Source organism: Neopelma chrysocephalum, unplaced genomic scaffold, assembly GCF_003984885.1.
Source record: "Neopelma chrysocephalum unplaced genomic scaffold, ASM398488v2 Primary Assembly neopelma1_97102, whole genome shotgun sequence".
Classification (NCBI taxonomy): domain Eukaryota; kingdom Metazoa; phylum Chordata; class Aves; order Passeriformes; family Pipridae; genus Neopelma; species Neopelma chrysocephalum.
Genome location: NW_020925744.1, coordinates 5229463 through 5253205, shown reverse-complemented (window position 1 = coordinate 5253205; position 23743 = coordinate 5229463). Strand labels below are relative to the sequence as shown.

Genomic DNA, 23743 nt, shown 5'->3' with positions numbered 1-23743 from the left:
AATACAATTTTTATACATGAGCACCATTTAGGATTAAATAACGCATGGGGCTCTTAAAAGCACAGCAACTTCTAATTTACTAAAAAGAAAATGCAGCCTATTCAGAAACCTGAACTTTCTTAGGGGGAAATGACAGACTTCTACAGGAATATTAGAAAAAAGTGGAACACAAACTTTTCCTGTAGTACACTGCCATAGCTATCCAGCCTTCATGCCACAAGAGTAACATCAAGTAAGGCTTGTGTACTGCACAAAATCACAGTACAGATGCATCAGGTTTCTGTACTGCAGGTCAAAGCAGAAACTATTGGCTCCAACCAGAAAGCAAACTTCTGAGGTCAGATTTCCTTTGGAAATGCAAGATGCCTTCAAGGTTACGATAACCTTCCACTTCACCTCCATTTATTCTTTTTGTACTTTAGTACCAGTGAAGTCTTACTACATTTGTTTTCCTTGATAAGAATGCTTTAATGTTATAAAAATTATTTTAGTATTGTAAATTTTAAAGTTCAAATAATATTTCACAGTTATTTAGACACAGACCTTTTTCATATTTTAAATATAAATACGTCACAAAATTGGTTTTTTTGCCTTATGTTAATGACATTTCATTTTATATGCACATCATTAAAACTGAAGTCCCAATGAAAACTTTTTAATACCTGCAATATTAAGCAGGCATAAAACAATGTTCTTTTAACATAAAAGACTGGGGCAGGTGGTGCAGGGTGAGGGGGTGAGAAAGTGAGAAAATAATTGTGTATGGTTTTATGTGGCTCATCCAGTCAAAAACTGGACACATTTTGGTTAGGGTTTTTTGGTTTGGTGTGGTTTGTTCTCTTTTGTTTTGTTTCGTTTTTTCAAACTAAAAAAGTTGGTTAAACAGTCCCTAAAAATTCAAGGCATTCTTCTCAGTCAATCCTAGGCACCTAGCAGGAATAAGTCTAACCAGTGTTCTGGTTGTTATTGATGTTTTCATACACTGTAGATTTAAGACAGTCTGTCAGACCTTCTATAGTTGAAGATGGAAAACATCATCACCATAGACAAAACAACGATGACAACATCAGCTGGAGAGCTGACAGGAGGTGGTATTAGTACAATTCCTACTAGCTGTGTTTCAACTATTTTTGAAAAAGCTACTATGACGTTTGGCGTATGTGTTCTTAATACCTCAGACTGGAGTATTGTACAAGTTGTACAAGAGTTGTACAAGAAATACATTCCTTGACACACACTTCTTCCAGAAAACTAAAACTCAGGTCCTGAAATGCAGCTGAGGTTTGAATGATTGTGGTGAGTTGACCCTGGCTGGATGCCAAGTGCCTACCCCTCCCTTCCTTGGCTGAGCAGGACAGAGAAAATATGAGGAAAGGTCAAGATAGAGACAGGGAGAGATCACTCACCAGTGACCATCATGTGCAAAACAGACTCAACTTGAATGAAATAAGCTTAATTTTATTACCAATCAAATCAAGAGCAGAAGAATGAGAAATCAAAACTAAACCTTAAAACAGCTTTACCCCCACTTGTCCCTTCTTCCCAGGCTCGAAGTTACTCCCAAGTGGGGAACGGGCACTACAGTCAGTTTATCACACATCACTGCTGCTTCTTCTACCTTACACTCTTCCCCTGCTCCAGTATAGAATCCCACCCACAGGAGACAGTTCTCCATGAAATTCTCCAATGTAAGTCCTTCCCATGGGCTGCAGTTCTTCATTAACTGCTCCAGCATGAGTTCCTTTCATGGACTACAGTCCTTAATGCACAGGATGCTACAGTGTGGGTCTCCCATGGGGTCTCAAGTCCTGCCATCAAACCAGCTCCAGTGCAGGCTCCTCTCTCCACAGGAACACAGGTCTTGGCAGGAGCAAGGGCTTCCTATGGAATTACAGCCTCCCTTCAGGCAACCACCTGCTCCAACATGGGGTCCCCTCCGTGGGCTGCAGGTGAATTTATCTGCTTCTCTGTGGACCTCCATGGGCTGCAAGGGGACAATCTGCCTTACCATGGGCTTCCCCACAGGCTGCAGGAGAAATCTCTACTCTGATGCTTGCAGCACCTCCTCCCCCTCCTTCTTCACTGACTTTGGTGTCTACGGGGTGCTTTCCCTCACATATTCTCACTCCACTCTTCTCGCTGTTGTTATGCAGCTGTTTTTTTAACCCCTTTCTAAAAACCATCCCAGAGGCGCTACCACTGTTGCTGATGGGCTTGGTCTTGGCCAGCAGCAGGTCTATATTTGAGCCAGCTGGTATTGGCTCTCTGAACACTGGGGAAGCTTCTTGCAGCTTCTTGCAGAAGACATCCCTATAGCACCCCTGCTACCAAAACCTGGCTATGCAAACCCAATGCACTGATTAAACGTGAAGCTCACTGATCGCTAAAGAATGAGGAAAAGACAAGCAGTTTATGAAAGATATTTTACTCCAGCACTGAAGACAAACTTTCTCACATGGTAGGAGGTGTATTTATGATATTTTTCTTTGCATACAGGCTGAAAATAGACTTTTTAAAAAGTGCTAGAATTGTAGGCACGTTTTAGCTGTATGAACTAAATCATCACCATGGCTAGGCTTTGCGAATGAAGATTCAAGAAGGACTCTACCCACGCTTGCTACAAACGTGCTGATGGCTAAAAAGGCCAATGCGAGATAGACAGGTCCGGTTGCAAAAGGCACAGCGGAAAGTCTCCTTAGGTGGTATTGGCAAGACATGGTTCTTTCTGTGTTGTCTTTTCTCCTCAAGAATGAATCTGTGTGTGTTCTCAAAAGAAGCAGCAGCATTATGAATAGTGTGTTTCCATGTCTCCCAATTGGAGGCCAGAGTAGATCAATGATGATGATCAATATGACAAAACTTGAGATATTGTTTCAGGGAGTCCTTGTATCTCCTCTTCGGGGCTCCTCTCTTGCGGCAGCCAATGGCACGTTCACTATAGAGCAAGATCTTAGGTAGGCTGTAGTCCTTCATCCTGGAGATGTGCCCTGCCCACTGCAGTTGTGTTCTCAGCAACATGGCCTCAATACTCCTAACTGGTGCCTGTTCAAGAACAGACGCATTAGTCACGTAATCAGTCCAGTGGATGTTTAGGATTGTATGGAGGCAGCGCTGATGGAAGTGTTTGAAGAGTCACAAGTGGGGGCGGGAAATGACCCATGATTCAGACCCATACAAAAGAGTAGACAGCGCTATGGCTCTGTAAACACTGATCTTTGTACTTTTCTTCAGGTGTTTATTATACCAAACTCTTTTATGGAGTTTTCTGAAAGCTCTATATGCTTTTCCTAACCTGTTGTCTATCTCTCCGTCAATCTCCAAGGAGATGATGCTTCCCAGATAATTAAACTGCTGGACTGACTTGAGCTCTGATTCGCCAATGATGATTCGCCAAGTCTTCCTGAGATGAAGGTTGGTAGAAAACTTCTGTCTTCTTTAAGCTGACTTCCAGCCCAAAAAGCTCAGCAGCCCCTCCAAAGCAGGATCTTAAACGCTGCAGAGCTGCTTCTGTGTGGGCAACGAGGGTGGCATCGTCAGCAAAAAGCAGCTCATGGACAAGATGATTTAAAGTCTTAGGATGGGCCTTCAGACGCCTTAGGTTGAATAGGCTTCCATCTGTACAATATTGGATGTAGATACCGTTTTCTTCATCAAGGTCTACCGTGGCCCTTTGGAGCATCATGCTGAAGAAGACTGTGAATAGAGTTGTTTCACACCATCGGTTATTAGAAAGGGCTCAGAAAGTGTGTCGTCATATCTGACTTGGCCATGCTGATCCTCCTGAAGCAAAATGATCATTTTGAGGAACTTGGGGGGACATCCTAAACGTTCCAAAATCTGCCATAGACCTTTTCTGCTCACAGTATCAAAAGCTTTGGTGAAATCAACAAAAGTCACATAGAGTCCTTTATTCTGTTCCCTACACTTCTCTTGCAGTTGTCTGAGAACAAATACCATGTCTGTGGTGCTCCTACTGGCTCTGAAACCACATTGGCTTTCAGGTACAAATACCTGCGATAGCAGGTATTAGTCTGTTCAAGAGTATTCTTGCCAGGATTTTACCAGCAATGGAGAGCAGAGTAATACCACGGTAATTTGAACAGTCTGATTTATCTCCTTTCTTCTTATACAAAGTGATGATGACTGCATCACAAAGAGCTGATGGTAGTTCGCCTAGTTCCCAACAGCACAGCACAAATTCGCGAAATTTAGCATGGAGTGCCTGGCCTCCATGCTTCCAGACTTCAGGTGGAATTCCATCAACCCCAGTTGCCTTGGCAGTTTTCATCTGCTGTATGGCCTTAAGAGTTTCTCCCATAGTATGGGTAATATCCAATTCATTCTTCACTGGTTGTTGTGTAATGTGTTGAATTGCTGAGCCTTGAACTACACGGTTGGTACTGAAAAGAGTCTGAAAATGTTCAGACCACCGATTCAGAATGGAAACTTTATCTGTGAGAAGAATTTGCCCATCTGCACTGAGTAAAGGGCTTTGAACCTGGGTAAGTCCGTACACGGCTTTCAAAGCCTCATAGAATCCTCTGTAATCACCCGTACCTGCGCATAATTGAATCTTTTCTGCTAGACTGATCCATCACTTGTTCTGGATGTCACGAAGTTTCTGTTGGAGCTTGCTGCATGCAAGACAAAAGGCTGCTTTTCTTACATAACAAGATGGCTGAGCGAGATGTGCTTGGTGAGCAGTTCTCTTCTTTATCAACAATTCCTGGATCTCCTGATTGTTTTCGTCATCCCTAGGCGGGGACCGGGAGGGGGCTGGGTGGCCCTGAGGGATCCCCGGACCAGTGGGAGGTCGGACGGGGCAGTCCCATTTGGAAGGCCATGGGTGGGTGGTGTGAGGGGGGGCCTGTGGTGACACGGTGGGGGGAGAGGGTAAGGTTAGGGTGGATAGTGGGTTTTTCTGGGGGCTGGGGGGTTTAGGCTGGGCTGGGGCTGTGGGAGGTGCCCAAGCCCCAGATGGGTGCGGGGACCCCTTATTTGTGTGTCCGCCCCACCCGGGGTGTGTCGGGATCGCTCTCTGTTCAAGCATTGTTGCAGTGAGGGTGGGATGTGCTGGACTTGGCTTGTTTGCAGCTTCTGCTCAGGAACGGTTTTTGGAATTAATATAATATAATTGTAATTTTTGGAATTATAGTGTCTTGGAAGGGTGTTTAGGGCAAGGGAATGTCCTTGGGTTTGAGTGTAGGAGGCTGGGGGGGGAAAGGAGGGAGAGAAAGGCTCATCCAAATCATTTAAGTGGGGGAGAAGCTTTTGTGCCCTTACAAGTTTGCAAGCTGTACTGGCGGTAGTATATGCGTCCAGTAGGGTCTCCCATGCCAAACAGGTTAAAACTGAAGGGTCAGAAAAAATTTGTCCATGGGCAGGATGGGCTTGCTAGCCTTTCAGCAGTCATCCTAGGAGAAGGAGAACTCTAAATCCAAACCCAGACAGATGGAGCTCGCTTAGCTCTGTAAGGCCATCCATCCAAGAGAAGGATATTCGAATTAAACCTACATCCTGAGGACTTCGCTGTCACTGTCCAAGCTTGCTAGGCCCTGGCAGATGAACCTTAGGAGTAAAGGGTGGGACCATTTCTGCGCATGCTGTGCCTCACCTAAAAAATCCACTGCACAGGCTCGAAGGCTATATCCACATTTGAAAAGCCCTATAGCAACAGGTGAGGGACAAAACAGCAGGTGATAAGGTGCACTGGAAGCCACAGACCCAACCCTGCAGGTTGGTTCAGGACATCAGTCGCTGAGACTGACCCCGGAGATGACAGTCTCTTTCAGCAGTATCCTGAATGACCAAGCAGCCTATTTCAAGGAGAGCACTGCTTGCTCCATATGGAGAGGGGCCTAGAAAAAGTGGCCTAACCAAAGCTCATCTCCACCCTTCACCCCGTTGGTTAACCGCAGCCAACGGGCATCTTCTAATGTGGTCGAACAAAGATAAAGAGACAAAGGCATACACCTGCCTTTAAAGGTGTGTTCAAACTGACACTCGCATGTTGGAACATCAGAACCATGCTTGATACTGCCGATAGTGGATGTCCTGAGCATCGTTCTGCTCTAATTGCACAGAACTGTCATGACTTAACATCAACATTGCTGTTCTCAGTGAAGTTCACCTCCATGAGGAAGGCAGTCTTAGAGAACATGGTGCCAGTTATACACTCTTTTGGTCAGGTAAACCCAGAACTGAAAGTCATCTTTCAGGAGCTGGTTTCATGATCAAAAACTCTATTGTCTCTAAACTTGAAAATTTGCTGACAGGTCATTCTGATTGTATTATCTCCTTACACCTCCCACTACACAACAAGCAACATATTGTTCTCTTTAGTACATATACCCCAACTCTCCAAGCTGACTCTGCCGAAAAAGATAAATTCTACACTGACCTGCACAGCCTTACTCAAAAGGTTCCTGCAGATGATAAGATCATAATCCTTGGTGATTTCAACACCAGAGTAGGAAAAAACTCTGAAGCCTGGGAAGGAGTATTAGGCAAGTGTGGTGTTGGAAACTGCAACGATAATGGACGCCTTCTGATAGTTTTGTGCGGAGCAGCAGCTCACTGTCACCAACACTATCTTTCAGCAGAAAGATAGCTTGAAGACAACCTGGATGCATCCTCGATCCAAGCATTGGCACCTCATTGACTATGCCTTGGTGTGACAGAGAAATGTTCGCAATCTTCGCAATGTTCATCATACCCGAGTGATGCCTAGTGCAGAATGTCAAACAGATCATCGACTCGTGCGTTGTAAACTTAATTTCAACCTTAAGTTCAAATCCAAAAGGGGCGGTATTCCAAGGAGGTGACTTCAATTTAACAATCTTCAAACAGCTACAGTGAGAGACAGCTTCCAGGCAAATCTTCAAACTAGGCTCAAAGATCATTCCATAGATCCTTCTCCTGAAGTGCTTGGGCAACGTATTAAAACCAGCATCCTGTAGTCCTCTGAAGAATGCTTAGGGTTCTCTTTCAAGAAAAACAAGGACAACTAAATACATGCTTGAAATTATTGCTCTTCTTCATCTTGAAGTCAATTTAGTCAGTTGGACTATAATCTTTGTTCTTATTATTTCTTAAATCTTTCTCTATCAAGATACAATTGTCAAACTCATATGTATTTAATTCATTGCATCTTCTGTAAGTCGAGACAATTCTGACTTTTCAGAAATTACTTCAGGCACCAGTTTTCTCTACCTGTTCCCTCCATACAGCCCTTAATAGGTTTCTGTCATTAGTAAATTCTTTTCTTACTCCACATGTCATGGGCAACTCTCTGTCCTACGCCCAGTCCACTATGTTCATGTTTTGACACTTCCTTTGTTTACCCACTTTCATTTGTTCTATTTCACTTTATTATTTACTTTCCAGATCTCAGCTAACTTCTCCACAGGACTGCAACAATAAATGGCACAATGCCTTTCTTTTAGCAATATACCTCTTTCAGTGGAATCTGAAATTCCTTATCAGTTCAACTAAGCATCCTGTACAGCCTGTGTGGGGCAAGATATTTCAGAATACAAAAGCACAGAGCAGAAAGCCACCTAACTCAGCTGTTAGGCAAATAGAAAATGGGACTGGATCTTAAATTGTTCAACTTGTCTGAGCATAAAAGCATGATTAGGCCTGAAAATAGTTCCTTTCTTCACCAGTAGTTTCTTTCTTCCTGCTACAAGAAATCACTGTTTGTGATTTTTGCTTACCAGGAATCTTAAGCGTCTTCGGTGTGAAATATCTAATGGTAGGAAAGTAAGCATTGAGCATGTCAAGCATCAAAAATCAGTTTTCCAGAGAAACTATTTTGAAGGTTAAGTGCCAACTATGACTTTTATCTGGTTCACAGTAGTATTAAGAGTAATACAAGGCTGTTCTCTGAACCACGCCTAGGGAGAAACAACCATAAAAGCATTAGTATCTCCATTGTTTATGCCCTTTAAGAAAGAAACAATCAAGTGTATCACCATCTTCAATAAAAACAGCTGGTTATGAGTCTCAACTGCATACAGCTTAACAGTACCAAAACTGGGTTATACACATATAAAAACTACAAGTTTTAAAAACTATGAATATTTAAGAGAAAGTATGACTGACTATTTACAATCACACTCAGACTCTTTAAGTTTTCAAGAAGTACTTTTCTGGATAATATTCTTCAACCAAATGGAACTTACTTGGATCAACGCAAGGTTAAATGAGTTAAATTTAACACACTATGATAAACAGAAAGTCAGATTGAAGGATCTAATGACTTCTCATCACTCTATAATTAAAAAAACTACTAGAAACTAACAAGTTGAGCCATACTTCCATCAGGGAAGTTTACAAATCCAATTTTAGAGAAATTGTGGATAATCATGACAATAATATATGTATTATGATAATAATATATGCATCATCATTACTGTTCTCTTCTAATCACAAGAGAATTTTGATTCTCAGTTCAACATTTTTTCTAAAAACTTGGTATTCCATAGCAACTATACAATTAATAAAACCATGATCTTTCAAAGTGCAATTCCCCCATTCTAATCGCATTAGAATGCTATCCAGAACAGCATTTCTTCTTGAAAACTTAAAGAGACTGATAGTCTGAGCGTGATTACAATGGTCAGTCATACTTTCTATTAAATATTTATTCAGGGGGGGTTGGTTTTTTTTTTCTTCAAATCTTTGCACCATGTAGTTTTTTTATATGCATATTCATCAATCACTGGAATGAAGGTGCAGATGCCTCCTCAACAACAAAAAGGTGGGAGGAGTGGCTGATACCCCAGAGGGCTGTGCTGCCCTTCTTCTGGACCTCAACAGGTTGGAGAGATGGGCAGAGAAGAACTGCCTGAAATTCAAAGAGGACAAGTGCAGGTCCTATACCTGGGGAGAAACTACCCCAGGCACCAGTACAGGCTGGGAGCCAACCTGCTGGAAAGTAGCTCTGTGGAGAAGGACCTGGGGGTCCTAGTGGAAAACAAGCTGCCCATGAGGCAGCAGTGAGGCCCTGTGTCCAAGAAGGCCAACAGTGTCCTGGGGTGCATTAGGAAGAGTATTGCCAGCAGACTGTGGGAGGTGATCCTGCCCCTCTATTCAGCCTTGGTGAGGCTTCACCTGTAGTGCTGTGTCCAGTTCTGGGCTCCTCAGGATAAGAGACACACGGAGCCCCTAGAGCAGGTCCAGCAGAGGGCTGTGAAGATGATAAGAGGACTGGAGCATCTCTTTTACAAGAAAAAACTGAGGGAGCTGGGCCTGTTCAGCCTCAAGAAGAGGTGACTGAGGGAACCTCATCAATCTCTGTAGGTATCTGAAGGGAGAGTGGAGCCAGGCTCTTCTTGGTGCTGTCAAGCAATAGGACAAGAGGCAATGAACAGAAACTGATGCACAGGAGGTTCCACATGAACAAGAGGAAGAACTTCTTTACTGTGTCGGTGACTGCATGGGAACAGATTGCCCAGAGAGATCGTGGAGTCTCCCTCACTGGAGATATTCAAGAACTATTTGGACACAATTCTGTGTAATGTGCTCTAGGATGACCCTGCTTGAGCAGGGAGGTTGGATCAGATGACCCAGTGTCGTCCCTTCCAACCTGACCCATTCTACATAATTGAGTGCTTTTTTGTTGTATGTTACATATTCAGTGTAGACAAGTCCCTTAAATGCTTCTATTTTTCATTTGACAATGAAGTCCATTTCCTATTCCCAAGTCTGAAAAGAGGTACAGCCAAAGAAATATGTTTACAAGGCTCTCTGAAATAATTATTTTACTCACATATGCAAATGACTTCAAATGGGTATTGGAAACTAGGAAGTTGAGAGGAAATAACAACTCTGGTATAGTCCTAGAGGCATTTAGTCACAGTGTGGGTAGAACGACAGGTGATGAGTGGCTACCATAAAACATTATAAAATCTGAAGATTTTTTGCTCACATAGTCACATGCCAGCTTTTTCTGAAGGTATCTACATGGCATGTTAATTTTCAACACCAAGCTTGCAGTGCAACTTTCTTTAATGACTGTGCATTGGATAAAAAATAAATTCTACTTCTTTTCAAGCCAGCATTTGACATATCATGCCAGCTACAAAATTAGCTGAAAGTCTCAAAGAGCTGAGATTTCAGAATTTTAAAAGATTTTATGTATAAGCATTCAAAAGATATGGAACATAGAAAACAAAGATGGTTAAAAATATTCCTGTGATCACAGGATATATGCTATCACTATATTGCTTTTTCTGGATTCTAACCAGTCTAAGCTCCTCAAATCAATTCTGGTCATCATGCCAGCTTTGCATGACAAAAAACCTGCATACATTAAATTACTTTCATGTATCTCTGGAATAACAACCATAAAACATACACAAGTATCTCAAAGGCCAGTGTCAAGAGGATGATGCCAGACTCTGCTGCCCAGTGACAGGACAAAGAGTAATGGCCATAAACCAAAACACAAGAAGGTCCACCTCAACATGAGGAAGAACCTCTTTACATTGAGGGTGGCAGAGCACTGGAACAGGCTGCCCAGGGAGCTTGTGGAGTCTCCGTCTCTGGAGACATTCAAACCCCACCTGGCCATGTTCCTATGACAGGGGAGTTGAATTAGGATGATCTCCAGAAGTCCTTTCCAACCTTAACTATTCTCAGATTCTATGTGAATGTAGCTGTATGGAATATGAGTTAGAATGCAAATATTGTACTGGAACATTGGGGTTTTATGTTAAACATGAGAAAATTCACAGCTAGGTCACCTAACAAGACGTTATTTACAGGGATTTCAGAACTATAAGTATTTAGTGATTGGAGGAGCTCTTTCCTCAATAGTAGAAATATATTTTCCTTTACCCTATTTTTTTCAGCTCATACAAGTAAGGGAAAAGAAGGAAGGAAGGAAATGAAGGTTAGGGGAGTTAGGTGTGGTTTTGAATTGCTTTTGAATTCCAGAAGTCATTTACACTACCCTGTTTTTTTCATACGTAATATAAATGAGAACATAGTTGTCCAGTAATCATCTCACATAAGAGGTGGGCTAGAAATAACTGTTTACTTCCAACTCCTTTTTTTGGTTGCTAGCTTCCATTTCAGTCCGCACTGGAATTTTTAACAGTTCGATCAGCCAATGACTGCAAAAGCACGTCATCCATAACTCAGTGTTGGTCAACCCATGTAAACAAAGAAGGAAACCTCTTGATAAAAGAAGGTGCTTAGTCTTTTTAGAGTCATCACAATGTACTAACAATGTTGTTTTTGAGGGAAGGCCTGAAATATTTCTAGATCAAACACTGCTCAGATTTTATCAGTCTCATAACAACATGCTCTTTAAAATGATACGCTGACACTTTAAATGTAACAAGTGATGCTATGACTGCTCTATGCGTGTTTTGGATCCTTCACGCTCAAATGAAAGAGGACTAAAAGTATACGAATATTGACAACGGAATCAATGTTTTAATAATAATAGTTTGAATTATATTTAAGATAAAATAACAAAAAGCAAAAAAAAATTACCTTTAACCTCTTTTGTTTCACAAAGAAAGGTAAACAAAAGGGGGGAAAGAAAATTTTCAAAGCCAAATATTTTAAAATATGAAACAGAGTAGAAAGGTTGTGATTCAAATCTCAGAAAGAGAGATTTAGCTGGAATCTGAAATCAAAGGGTAAACAATGAGTCTTCAGGTATAAATTTAAGGCCGCTGGTAATATATACTAAATAAAATGTATTGCCACTCATTAATACCATATCCAGAAACATGGAGCACGGGAATAGAGACAGTGCAGGAAAAAAAATCCATTATTAAACTAATATTAAAAAGGTGATACATTAAAACTTATTCTTTTTTTAAACTCACTCACTTGTGACCAATCTCATGCGCAATGGTAAAAGCTGAACCTAGGCCAATGTCTTCATTAATGCTGCAGCTCCTTTCAGGCTCACACATTCCAGCCACAGAGGCCAACCCTGAATAAACAGAAGGAGACACAAAGGGTCATGCCAAGGTGTTTCAGTCTTAAAAGCCCTAGTTTTAAATGCCTGGATTCTTTTTAATAACTTCTATGCACAGAAGAAGCAGTTGGCAAAAGGTTAACTTTCTAGTCATTTACAAAATCACTGGGGGGAATTTTACTTTGCCGGCTAGACATTAATATTTTTTGAACTGCAGTTAGTGCTGGAAAATGTCTAGACTAGGGGTTAGATTTATAAATTTTACTTCTGGTAACTTGGGACCACCTAGTAACTTGAGCCAGGAGAGGGAATTGAAGAAAGCATTGCTATTTTAACATTCTTCAGCCCGAAGAGAGCAAAATGTATCCACATTATTTTTCTAAAGAAATCTGTTTAAGTTTAGTGGGTTCATAAAAACATACAAGCAACTTTTTTAGCTATGAAAAACCTCACATGGTACACTAAAAAAATTAAAAAACCAAAGCTCAATGTATCAGCGAAGAGAGGAGATATGTTAATAACAAGCATTCATTTAACCATGGAAGTCTTTTCCATTTATCACCCATCATCTTCTGGAATTTAAACTTTATTGTGTTACAAGTGCTCTTTAAAACTTTCTTTAGAGAGAGAAAGCCATTGGCAATTTATGGGCTATGGCTCTTCTGTATCTTGCACATTCTTCGGCAACACATTATTACATACATACTCCAGTCATAATTTAGTGCCACTAAAGAACATCAGATTTATTTAATATATTCCTCCCTAGCGTTTCTAATCTGAAAGAAGCAATAAACCTTCCTTTAAGGAAATTACCTGCTCAGTTAACTACAAAACAACTCACTACACTACAAAACAAAACCAAAAACCAAAACCAAACCAAAATAAAACAAACTACCACCACCAAAAACCAAACCAAAACAAAAAAAACCCCAAACCAAATCAAACCAAACAAAACAAAAAAAACCCCAACCAACATCAACAACAAAAAAACTGGAAAAAGTGTAACTTTGATTGGAGGATAAGCAGAAAGAGACATGGAATGGGGCAGAAAGAATGTATACTCTATATGAGCAAGCATCAAATTATTCTGGACTAACAGTCAGCAAGTAATAAGAAGACAAGTGCTTCCTGGCTGTGTCCACATCAGCAAGTAATTTGGAGCCATAGGAGTGGGTCAACACAGTGAAGCACTGATAACAAGGCTATCCACGCATCTTTTTATGTAGGTTGGGCACTTTACTTTGGACTCGTTGAATCCTGTAGGCTGAACATAGTCACTACACATGTGGTTCAAAGCTTCCTAAAGGGAAAAAATACTACAAGGGTATCACAAGGAAACAGCCCATGGGGGATCTAACGTCTCCTGCAGGCACATACAGAGCATTTGGGGGTATTTGTTCTGATTTAGGTTTTCTCCCAAACAAATCTAGTTTATATACATCAAAACTACTCTGATAACCAAACTGACATGGGAAAAAGGTGGCAATGTGTGTCTGGAGAATTTGCATCAAAACAGTACTACTGCTATAAACAAATCATTGCTGTAGAAACACCCACTGAAGACACCATAAAACATCAAAAGAAAACAGACTGTCCATGGAGAAAAATCTGTATTTTTTGCAGTGTTGAACCTGCAGAAAATACAGTAATTATAGTTCACCTGTGCTATGCTAATTGAGGAAATTCTGAAGACAACATGGCAATACGTATATACAACTGTCACATTCCCCTGTAAAGTCCACCATATTTGAAAGATAAAGTTATCTCCATCTTCAGATCTTCTAACTAAGCACTTGCTTCAGCAACTTACAAAACCACAGTAACATAATTCCATACCACCCTTGCAGAAAGTAACAGAGATCAAGTTAAGAACTCAGTCTGTCGCTCAGATTTTAGAAAGAAGTGGCCTTCACTGGAGCCACAGACATATCCCAAGACGTCTGAGGTCTCTCTTTTCTAGAAAGACAGAAAGATTCCCTGCTTAAGGAAACTGGAATAGGATACAGATGTCTCTGCCACATCAAATCCTTTACTTCTTTTTTGTCCTATAATACCAATTATCCAGGTTTCTTTTGACCTTTTGAGACCTGAGACTTTTGTTCACAGACTCCTTAAATATATGATTAACTTTAGTTAGTGGAGGTCAGTGGGACTTAATCATATCAAATGCCTTGCAAAAGAGGACCACAGGGCCTTCTCTCTTCTCCAATTCAATGCCTATAATGTAAAAAAATTGTCATGGGTTTGTTGCCAAGACTCCTATAATGCTCTTATTTTTAGTGGTTTTTTTTAAATGAAGCCTTTTGTTTAATAAAACATTTGCCAAAGTCTATCCTCTGTTACAATGGATTCAAGTGAAGCAGATTTTGCCTTTCTGCCAAAATCTGATACAGTAAGAACTAGCACAGTAATGATTTGTGTTAAAAATATCACACAAAAATATCAAACAGTTCATGCATGAATGTATGCTCTTTCAACCTTTCTTCTTTTAACACTTGCAAAGCCAATTCTCAGACATCAATGTACACAATCTCATCAGTTTTATCATCTCAACATCAAAGAAAATCAGTTACATTTAGAAATTCATCATCATTTGCCTTTCACTAAAGCAAATGGCCTTTACAAAGGCCTTCTACAAAGCTGTGGATTTTGTTCATATTTACAGCAGGCAAAATTCTGGTACCTTTTCCGATGTAAACTACATTCCTCTGCCAGAAGCATTGTGCTGACTTGAGAGACTCGTAGAAAAATTAACATAAGTTCAGGTTATCAAGCATACAGTAATATAGGGAAAGACACAGCAAATACAATCATGAACTCTGACTGAGAAAGGAGTATTATTGATCTGAACTAGCTGATTTAGAATTTTATCTTTAACTTCCTACAAGAAAGAGGATTATGAAAGGATGTAAATTGAAAAAAAATCTTAATAAAGGTTACATTGGCCTTTGAATAATGTTTCTTTTATATATTAAAGTACTATTGAAGGTAAGAACCTATGGTTACAGGTAACAATGTACAGTTATTTACTACAGTAAATAACTTTTGGTGACAAATTTAGGTATGGAGAGAACAATAGCTCTCCGTCCTTAACCATTGTGCTTCTCCATTGTCTAAGCATTGTTTCAAGGAATTTCTGTCACTGTGCTGTTTTCTTCTAAGTCTGTGAAAGGAAAAATATAATGCTGTACTCACTGTGTACAGCAGACCAAACCTTAAAATCCATTTCTTTTGTACAGTTTGTGGGGTTTTTGGTCATTTTTTAATTTTCCAGAGGATTTTTACTTGTATTTTTAACTAGATTATGGAGACAGATTAAATGGAAATAAACAGCAAGTTGTCTTCTATAAGAAGCACAATTGAGTCATCTACTAGGTTTTATCAGAACGACAGCTGCCAGAGATGAAATACACACAATTCAAACTTCTAGCAATGTATGAAAGCCAAAGACCACCGAGATTACCTTTTATTGTTCATGTTTATAAAAATTTCAAAAGCACGAACTTTAGAAAATCTAATCAGTCAATAAACCAATAGCTAAGTATAAAGCAACAAAACAGCAAATACAAGCTGAAATTTCTCTTTATATACTTACCCAGTGTGCCACAAGGCTTGTTTTTATAAGTGCAGATATCATATCTGTTAAGGAGAAAAAAAGCAGATAACATATGTCAGTGAATCACATTTGTAAGATAGTTTGTATATTTATCACACATCTGTATCACAGTCCAACTTGTCAGACCGCAATCAGTTTCATTGTGCAGCCAGCTGGTGTCGGCATTTTCTATGCTCTGGTGTAAACCACAAGCTGCTGTACACTCAGAGCTGCTGGCCTCAGGCCAGTGGGACACCTGCCAGTAAGAAAAAAATGGTTAAAGTGGATCTTTGTAATCACTAACTCCATAAAGCAGTCTACCATTCTGTCATGAAGTTACAGCAGCCTATCTATAGACTGCTACTGATTCATAACACTTAACTTTTACTTATTGAACATAATTCGAAGCCTCTTATAGTCTCACACTTATGAACTAAACAATATTAATTGTAACTTCTACTACTTACTAATTGTAACTTTTACTACGTAAGACTTTGATTCTAACTAAAAACTGTAACTCTCAATAATTATACCATTGTTTTTGAAACCAATCTTATGAACTGCCATAACAGTGCCCTTCTCATTATTTTCCAGTGTTTATACTGTGTCTTAAGAGTATTTGATAACAAACTAAAATGAAAAAACATTTTGCAAAAAGCTAAAAAATGTCTTAAATGGATAATTTTCATCCTTCATATACAGATGCTAAATGAGCTTTTGTGTAGTTAATATATAAGTCTCTGGAGCTAACAACAGAATTAAAATTTTTTTTGTGACATAGCTTTTAATAATAGCATTGGTCATGCAGCAGTCAATTCATTAATTACACCTTTGTATTTTGAATATGCAATCCTATGATATAGTCATACAAGAACATTCCTACAATGCCATTTATTTTCAAGGATTTATACTGATTTCCTTGCAGTATATTTCAGAATAATTTCTACTCCTCTGAAAAGCAAGTGAAAAAAAATGAAAAGATAACCATCTTTATGCTTTAATTTTTAACCCAAATAGTTACTAATTTCAGGCCACCAGACATTTCAGTTAAAAATAATGTAAGGACTGTTATCATGTAGTAGTCTGATCAGATCTATACCTTTCACTGCTAAAAGAGATACAGTCTGTCTGCAAGACAAATCCATGGACAAAATAATGAAGCTTAAAATTCAGAACAAATTCATTAAACTCTCTATGCATGTAGTCTGCTGTGACCACATGGAATTCCTATGAATTTTAAGAGGTACTGAGAGTGGAGCAGTTTGTGGGATTATGCTATAACTTTAAACTTAAGTATTCATATGAGCTAATCTCATCAAGGTGGTTCAAACTCTCACTGATCTCCCATTTACAGTTTGGAGGAGAGGAAGGTAATCAAATTAGCATTCTCATAAAAAAATCTTGAAATATAATAAGGTTTTGTACATCACAAAGTTTTAAGATGACGAAGATACAGAGCAAAAGATTTTTATTGATCATTTCCTGCCTTTTACATATTTAAGTAAGCAAACTTCTTATTTCTATATTCAGGACAATGTCTGAACCTAATCTTATTGAAGTTCAAGCAAAATTTGTTCCTTAAAGAAAGCAGAGAGGTCTTATTTAGTGAGAAAACCCTAGCTAAATTCTTTAGAACATAGTTGAGAACTGAATAGAAAGAAATCTCTGTAATACATAGGAATTATTGGTCTTCTAATGTTTTTTAGTATCCAATGGTAGTAGGAAAAAACAATGAAAGGCATACATCCTTAGATAAAACAGATGTTTGATAATAAAGCCACTTCCACTGAACTCAAGTAAAATGTTGTCACTGACTTCTGCAGAACTGAAAACTTGCCCTTACAGCCTGGATCAGCTTACTCCTATACAGGTATAAATCTGAAGTTACTCCTCACCTTCAGTTCACTTTCACAAAGAACTTCTATAGGAGAGAATTACATGAATTAAGTTCCTTGTTTCTGTCATATTTTTGAAAAACAAACACCATGGTATCCCTCAATTTCTGCTAAGAAGTGTGTGTTCTTTATTATGCCTAGGCTAGCATTTTAAAGAAAATATATATGATAATAGATAATAAAACTAAGAGAAACATCACTAACTATTTTTGCAAGAACATACCTGGATAGTAATATGTTCTCAATTATGGCTTCATTAAATATTCACATTTTATAGACAATAATTAATTTCCTGTAAGGAGCATTCATACACTCACCTAGGCCTCAGTTTAACAAAAAAAACTCTCTAATTTTTCAGTGTTCAATGACTTACTTTATCTACATCATCTTCAAGTTTCATTTTTAGCTCTTTTTCCTTTCATATGAATGGTTACTGCTCATGATTTGTTTGAAAGCTCATATAATTCTTATGTACCAAATTGCTTGCTTCCATCATTTGCTTCTCTGTATGAGTTAACCAAATCAGACTAACCAGTGTTTTTCTAGTTTTGACACCATTTCCTCTAACTTTAATAATCACAGAATCACAGATTATGCTGAGTTGGAAGGGATCCACAAGAGTCATCGAGTCCAATTCCTGGCCCTGCACAGGACAGCCCCAAGAGTCACACCAGGTGCCTCAGAGTATCACCCAAATGCTTCTTGAACTCTGTCAGCCCTGGTGCTGTGACCACTTCCCTGGGGAGCTGTTCCAGTGCCCAACCACACTCTGGGTAAGGAACCCTTTTCTAATATCCAATCTAAACCTTCCCTGACACAACTTCAGGCCATTCCCTAAGATCTTGTCACTGGTCACTCCAGAGAAGAGATCAGTGCCTGCCCCACTCCTCCCCTCACAAGGAAGTTGTAGACTAAGGAATCCATTCAGCCTACAGATGCTGAGTTCCAAAACGCAGAAGACTACAGATTTAATACTTGACAGACAGTAACTTTAAGCCAAGAAACCCCTGAAATGACAAATCCTCATGACTCCACATGAGTCTGGATAGGTCTAATAGCTATTAAAAAAAAAAAAGCAACCCAGAAACAAACAAAACAAAAAGCCGACCCCTCCCAAAAAACACCACAAAGGTGATGATACTTCAGAAGCTGAAGACGATAAAAAGGTAGATTCTAAGGCCAACAATTATCTCAATCAAACATTAAAAATTATAACAGTCAAAAGAATTATGCAAAAATGTTGTTTGGGTCACTGACAGATTGTGTAAAGAACACTACACAAAATTTAAATGCCAGAACATATGTATGTTGTAAAAAAGCTCAGGATGAGATGCCAGCCTGATCATTTTGAGACAACCAAGAAAATCCTCTGCCCAAGTCAGAAGAGATCACATGCCTCCTAATAAAGTGGTTGCAATGCCCCTGAAATATGACCACACTGGGGAAGTGGAATGGAAAAGAGGTAGAGGGAAGATTTCTTATTACATGGCCATTCCTGCCCTGAACAAATCAGAAGGCATTTTATGAGGCAGATGTGGAAGAGACCTGGACTTCTGGGCCTGCCTGCAGGGCTGCTGAAGAACTGCATCAGAAAGGTAGGAAACGCATGATGAATGTACAGCTGTCACTGCAAACTCTAACTGATGCATCAGCCAGAAGGAAACTGCAGAGATAGACCATTATGAGCTCAATAGGATGCTCAACATTGGAGCAGCTGTCATGCCATGGATCAAACGGGAAGAACATTTAAAAGGAAAAATTTCTAGTCTTTTTGGCAGGATATGAGCAGGCACTATTCTAACGTATCCATCTACATCACTGTATTAAAAAGTGAAAGGGATCACACTAGACACTGAAATTCTATTATCTGCATTATCAAGCTGTTTTAAAAGTCTACCAAAATTTTTTTAACAATTTCCTTGCACAGATTTGGCCCATGACAACAATCTCAAAGAACTCCCACAAAAATTTGTGGACATGTCGGCAAACAATTATTAAGAAGCAAAACACTAGTTTTTTCTGAAGAAGCCAGCTTAGTAGTGTGGACACAAGATCTGTGGCAGTGGCCCTTAGTGCAAGAAAAAAGTCAGTGACATGTTTATTTAATGTACTAGCGTGGATACAAGCTACAGACTATCTCTTAAAGAAGCCTCAGTTATCTGCAACTCTAACTTGAAGAAAAATCCCCTTTCCTTTGAAAATCTGATAATTAGCATGACCCCAAGCATTTGAGTAGGACATTCAAGTCAAACAGATAAGACAGATAATTTATCTGTGAATACTGTAAGTACTGCTCAAACTTGTCAGGTAATTTATTTGCAGCTACAGCCAATCTCAGGCAGCTTAGGGGAAGACAGATATTTCCCTGCTGACACATTGCAGGGAAAGGAGAAAGGATTCTTCCTGATCCCTGTGAACTGTCAGCTTGCCGGTCTAATGCATGTGATGGCGCAACTATGTAGTTCACACAGAGTTTTATGTAAGCAAATGTATTCCCATATCAAAAACAAAAACATATAAAAAATAAAGAGATATTAAAAAATGACAGGTTTGATTACTAGAAAGAATCACAATGATTCAATCATACCTCCACTGTCTCCAGTAATTTATTCTAGAAGCTACAAAAGATAAAAGCTATTCGTTAGAAACTATTCAATCTCACATTAAGAGTTGTTTACAGCATCATTTAAGAACAACTGTACTAGGTTATCCAGTTGATCTGCCTTTCCTTCCACAGCAGTCATTTGTGAGTGTTTGCAAAGAAAACAGGGCAGTTCAGACTGTAGCTTCCCTGACAGAAGCCCTCAGCTCTGTCTCTCCGTATTATGAGAGAATTATGCAAAAATGTTGTTTGGGTCACTGACAGATTGTGTAAGGGACACAGTTGCATCTCAGTATTTAATTGATTTTTCTTCTAATGTCTTCAGCACTTAGTTAATTCCTCTTCAATCTTTAATAAAAATATTTCAGTGTTTATCTGGGGGAGACTGTTTGTTATGTGGGAGCAAAGTTGAGTTCCTCTGTTACAGCAGAACTCTTTCCTGTTAAAATCACTTTTTAAATTTTCTTTTAAATCAGATTAATATATGGAACTTTGTCAGCATCACACCATCACACCATTACACTGTGGCCTTGCTGGCACCTTCATTTGCACTCAAGGGCTTTTCAAATTTTCTGCAGTATCTGTATTAAAATTCAAAAAGTTGTTCTTGTAGTGGTGGTATTAACAGTAGTAGATACAAAGGTAAAATGAATTATTTCCTCTTACATGTTAATGAGCATTTATAAATTAAAGGATAACACTGCCCTTTTCACCAGTCTCACTATGCAAAATGGCCCATTATCTGAAAAAAATCTCTATAAAGCACTGTCATTACTAGCTATATGTTACTGGAAATGTCCAGTGTGCCAGAAAGGACTATTTGCATCAAGTTAACACTGAGATAGAAATATACTTGTAACAGGATTGGAAACATATATGAATATGAGCATTAGATACACTTAAAAGAATTTTATTATTCAACAACAATAACCTACACCATGTCTTTTTTTTAAGTACAATAAGTGAACAAAGCATGAACACTCTTATTAGAAAAGCAAACTTCAAAATCAGTAAGAAACACAAACTGCTTACTTATACACATATCAACCTACTCTGAAATTAGTCTGAAAGCTACCAACAAATCTGAGTAATACTTATGATAGATATTGATATAAATAACTGAAGTTTTTGAAGGAAAATTTTTTAATGGAAAAGACCTTAGGAGACAAAAATATCATCACAGCAAATTGCCTGTCAAGATGGTTGGAATTTAAATGTAAAAAGTACATAAGAAAATTCCGGCTACACAAAACCAACAAATACGTATAACGGACATGAAGGTCTTTATAACTTTGAGATAGGTGAACATGTGCTTCATATATATAATACTAGACTATTTGCCAATTAATCTGCTTGAAAAGGTTGTCAGAAAACAAAATAAAGCCTAGGAACTGGTTCTGGTCTAACTAAGAGGAAACAGAGCTAAATAATACAAACCATTAAGAGTTCATTTTTAGGGAACATTTCCAAACAAGTTACCTCTGAAATAAAGGGTTTATTTTTCACTTGTTTTAAACCAAATGATACTTTTTGACACTTGCTTTTTAACTATTGCAGGTTTTGAGAATGAGCTATTCAAATAAGGACTGTCCTTTACACACACTGTTGTTCAACGATAAACATAACATGTTCATCAGAGTTTTATCTTTTTTACTTTTTACTCTTCATGATATGCAACATGATTTATCTATGCACCCAATCAGAAATGTCTCATTTTTTTCTACAGCCGTCCAGACTAAAAGATTCCTTTTCCAATGTCAGGCATGAGTCTCATACAGAAACATGTCCTCACCAATTACAGCAATAAAACAAGAATGAAGTAATGGAAAGTACAGAATAACAAGTGCTACAAACTCTTAAGATCACAAGTATCCATGACAGACACCTACAGAAACTTAACAATATGAGTGTTCTGCTAGTCAAAAAAAAAAAAATAAGATTCACATAACATCAATACTACTGACTGGTTGCTCCTATAAAAGTACCAATTAAGTTGATTATAGTGAGGTAGCATAAAACTGCAGATAATTCCTTGCTGTCTGCTGATGTATTGTTAATATCATTTGAAATTTTTAAAAAGACAGAATACTTCCTCAGATTCTTCTTCTAATCAAAACTTTTCTGTAGACCATACATGGCTAAAAAGTTAAGAAAGTATCAGCTCAACCACAATATTATGAAGGCAAATGACCATTGCACAAACCCATTAGACTACTTTAGTTGACAATGTATACTCAAGAATTACCCTAGATACAGCTTTATAAGCAAACTCTAGCAACTGAAGAAATAGCCAGGCACTTGGGATTCCAAAGCCTGCTCCCTGCAGGCCTTGGACTAGCAACATCACTTCACTCCTTGCTCTATCTTGATTTTTCCATCTTTAGAAGTTACCTCTTCCTTTTTCCCATTCTGTATCCAACATGTAGGGGCATGCTGCTCTAACTCATTCCTCTCTCCTCCATGTACTTTCTTTTGTGATCCTCAGTGAATGTATGTTGCAGCAGTATTCTCTCTCCACAGCTTTAAGTTTACCAGAGATTGACTGATGGCTCAAGTTGTCATCAAACATCTTATACAAACAGGCCTATCCTACTATAAACTTAATTTTGAGGGCCATACACATGGCAGTCATAGCAGCATCAATAGGCTAAGCCTAGAGTAGCTACCCCAACATCCATCTTGGTTCTTTCTATTTTTATGCCCTGCACCAAGTACTATGCTTCTGCATTTAACATGAGCACCCATGCTGGCTAAAGATGTTTGACTGAGTTTTCACTATATTGGAATGTAATGTCAGTACAGACAGAATAAGCCATCACACAGAAGGAGTTTCAGGCAGTTGTAGCCCAATCTTAAATGGGTCCACTCCTTTTCAGAACATGTTAATTTTATTGCAAGCTAGGCTTTAGATCCCCTCCAACACTAAGACACCTCAACCAGGCGTCTTTCAACAAAATCATCAGAAATCCCTATATCCAGACAAACAATAGGAAGATTTCAAAACTGTAGAAATTTGAGAATTAATTATGATAGTAAGGCGCAAAGCTAGCAAAAGCTGGAGACTGTGAACTCATAAAAGTAATCAGAGAATTGAAATCTAGCAGAACTACAAGGAGCATTTCAAAATTTTTCTGTGGCATATCTAATTTGATTTCCATGGCAAATTCCTGATACACACAAAAGAATTTTATACAAGGGCATCAGAAATGTAAAGCTACCTACCTGAGTGACAATTGTGACTTCATTACCATTCAGAGACAATTTAACGATTCAGCATTTGCACTATCTATGTAAGAAATACTTAACTTGTTGTACTCTGAATCAAAAGTGACTGAATAGTTTTATTGAATTCTCAGTACTGAGACAAAATTTAGATGGAGTTACATAGATGTGACTAGCTAAAGTTGGCCTAGAGAACAGAACAGAAATTTTTATATATCTACTCCAATAGGCCACTAATAATTTTTCTATCTGTACATTCAGGATAAGTCTAGCAACAGCTACCTAAAGCCTTTGTTTAAAGGAGATTGACACTGAGCAGCTTAAGCAGCTTGTAGGGCAATGCTTTTTAGACTAGTGTGCTAATGCAACCAAGTCTGGGAAAAAGGAAAACTAGCAAAACTAATTACATAGGTGTGGCTGGGGGCATCCTGCCACACAGCAGAAAATAGGAAGCAACTAGTCTAGACCTTTGGCAGGAGGGAAAC

The 23743-nt window shown here is 38.8% G+C and overlaps 1 protein-coding gene across 7 annotated transcripts in view; it reads right to left on the bottom strand.

Annotated features, from left to right (window-relative positions):
- ADAMTS6 (ADAM metallopeptidase with thrombospondin type 1 motif 6) overlaps positions 1-23743 on the bottom strand; it is a 155694-nt gene that overhangs the window by 83356 nt on the left and 48595 nt on the right. For all 7 annotated transcript variants that reach the window (XR_003532257.1, XM_027671515.1, XM_027671520.1 and 4 more), the window contains 2 exons: positions 15540-15583; positions 11854-11959 (listed from right to left, as the gene is read on the bottom strand). Coding sequence is in view for 6 of the 7 variants with exons in the window: in XM_027671515.1 (XP_027527316.1) it covers positions 11854-11959; positions 15540-15583 (150 nt within the window). In the remaining variant the exon portion in view is untranslated. The remainder of the gene's footprint in view (positions 1-11853; positions 11960-15539; positions 15584-23743) is intronic.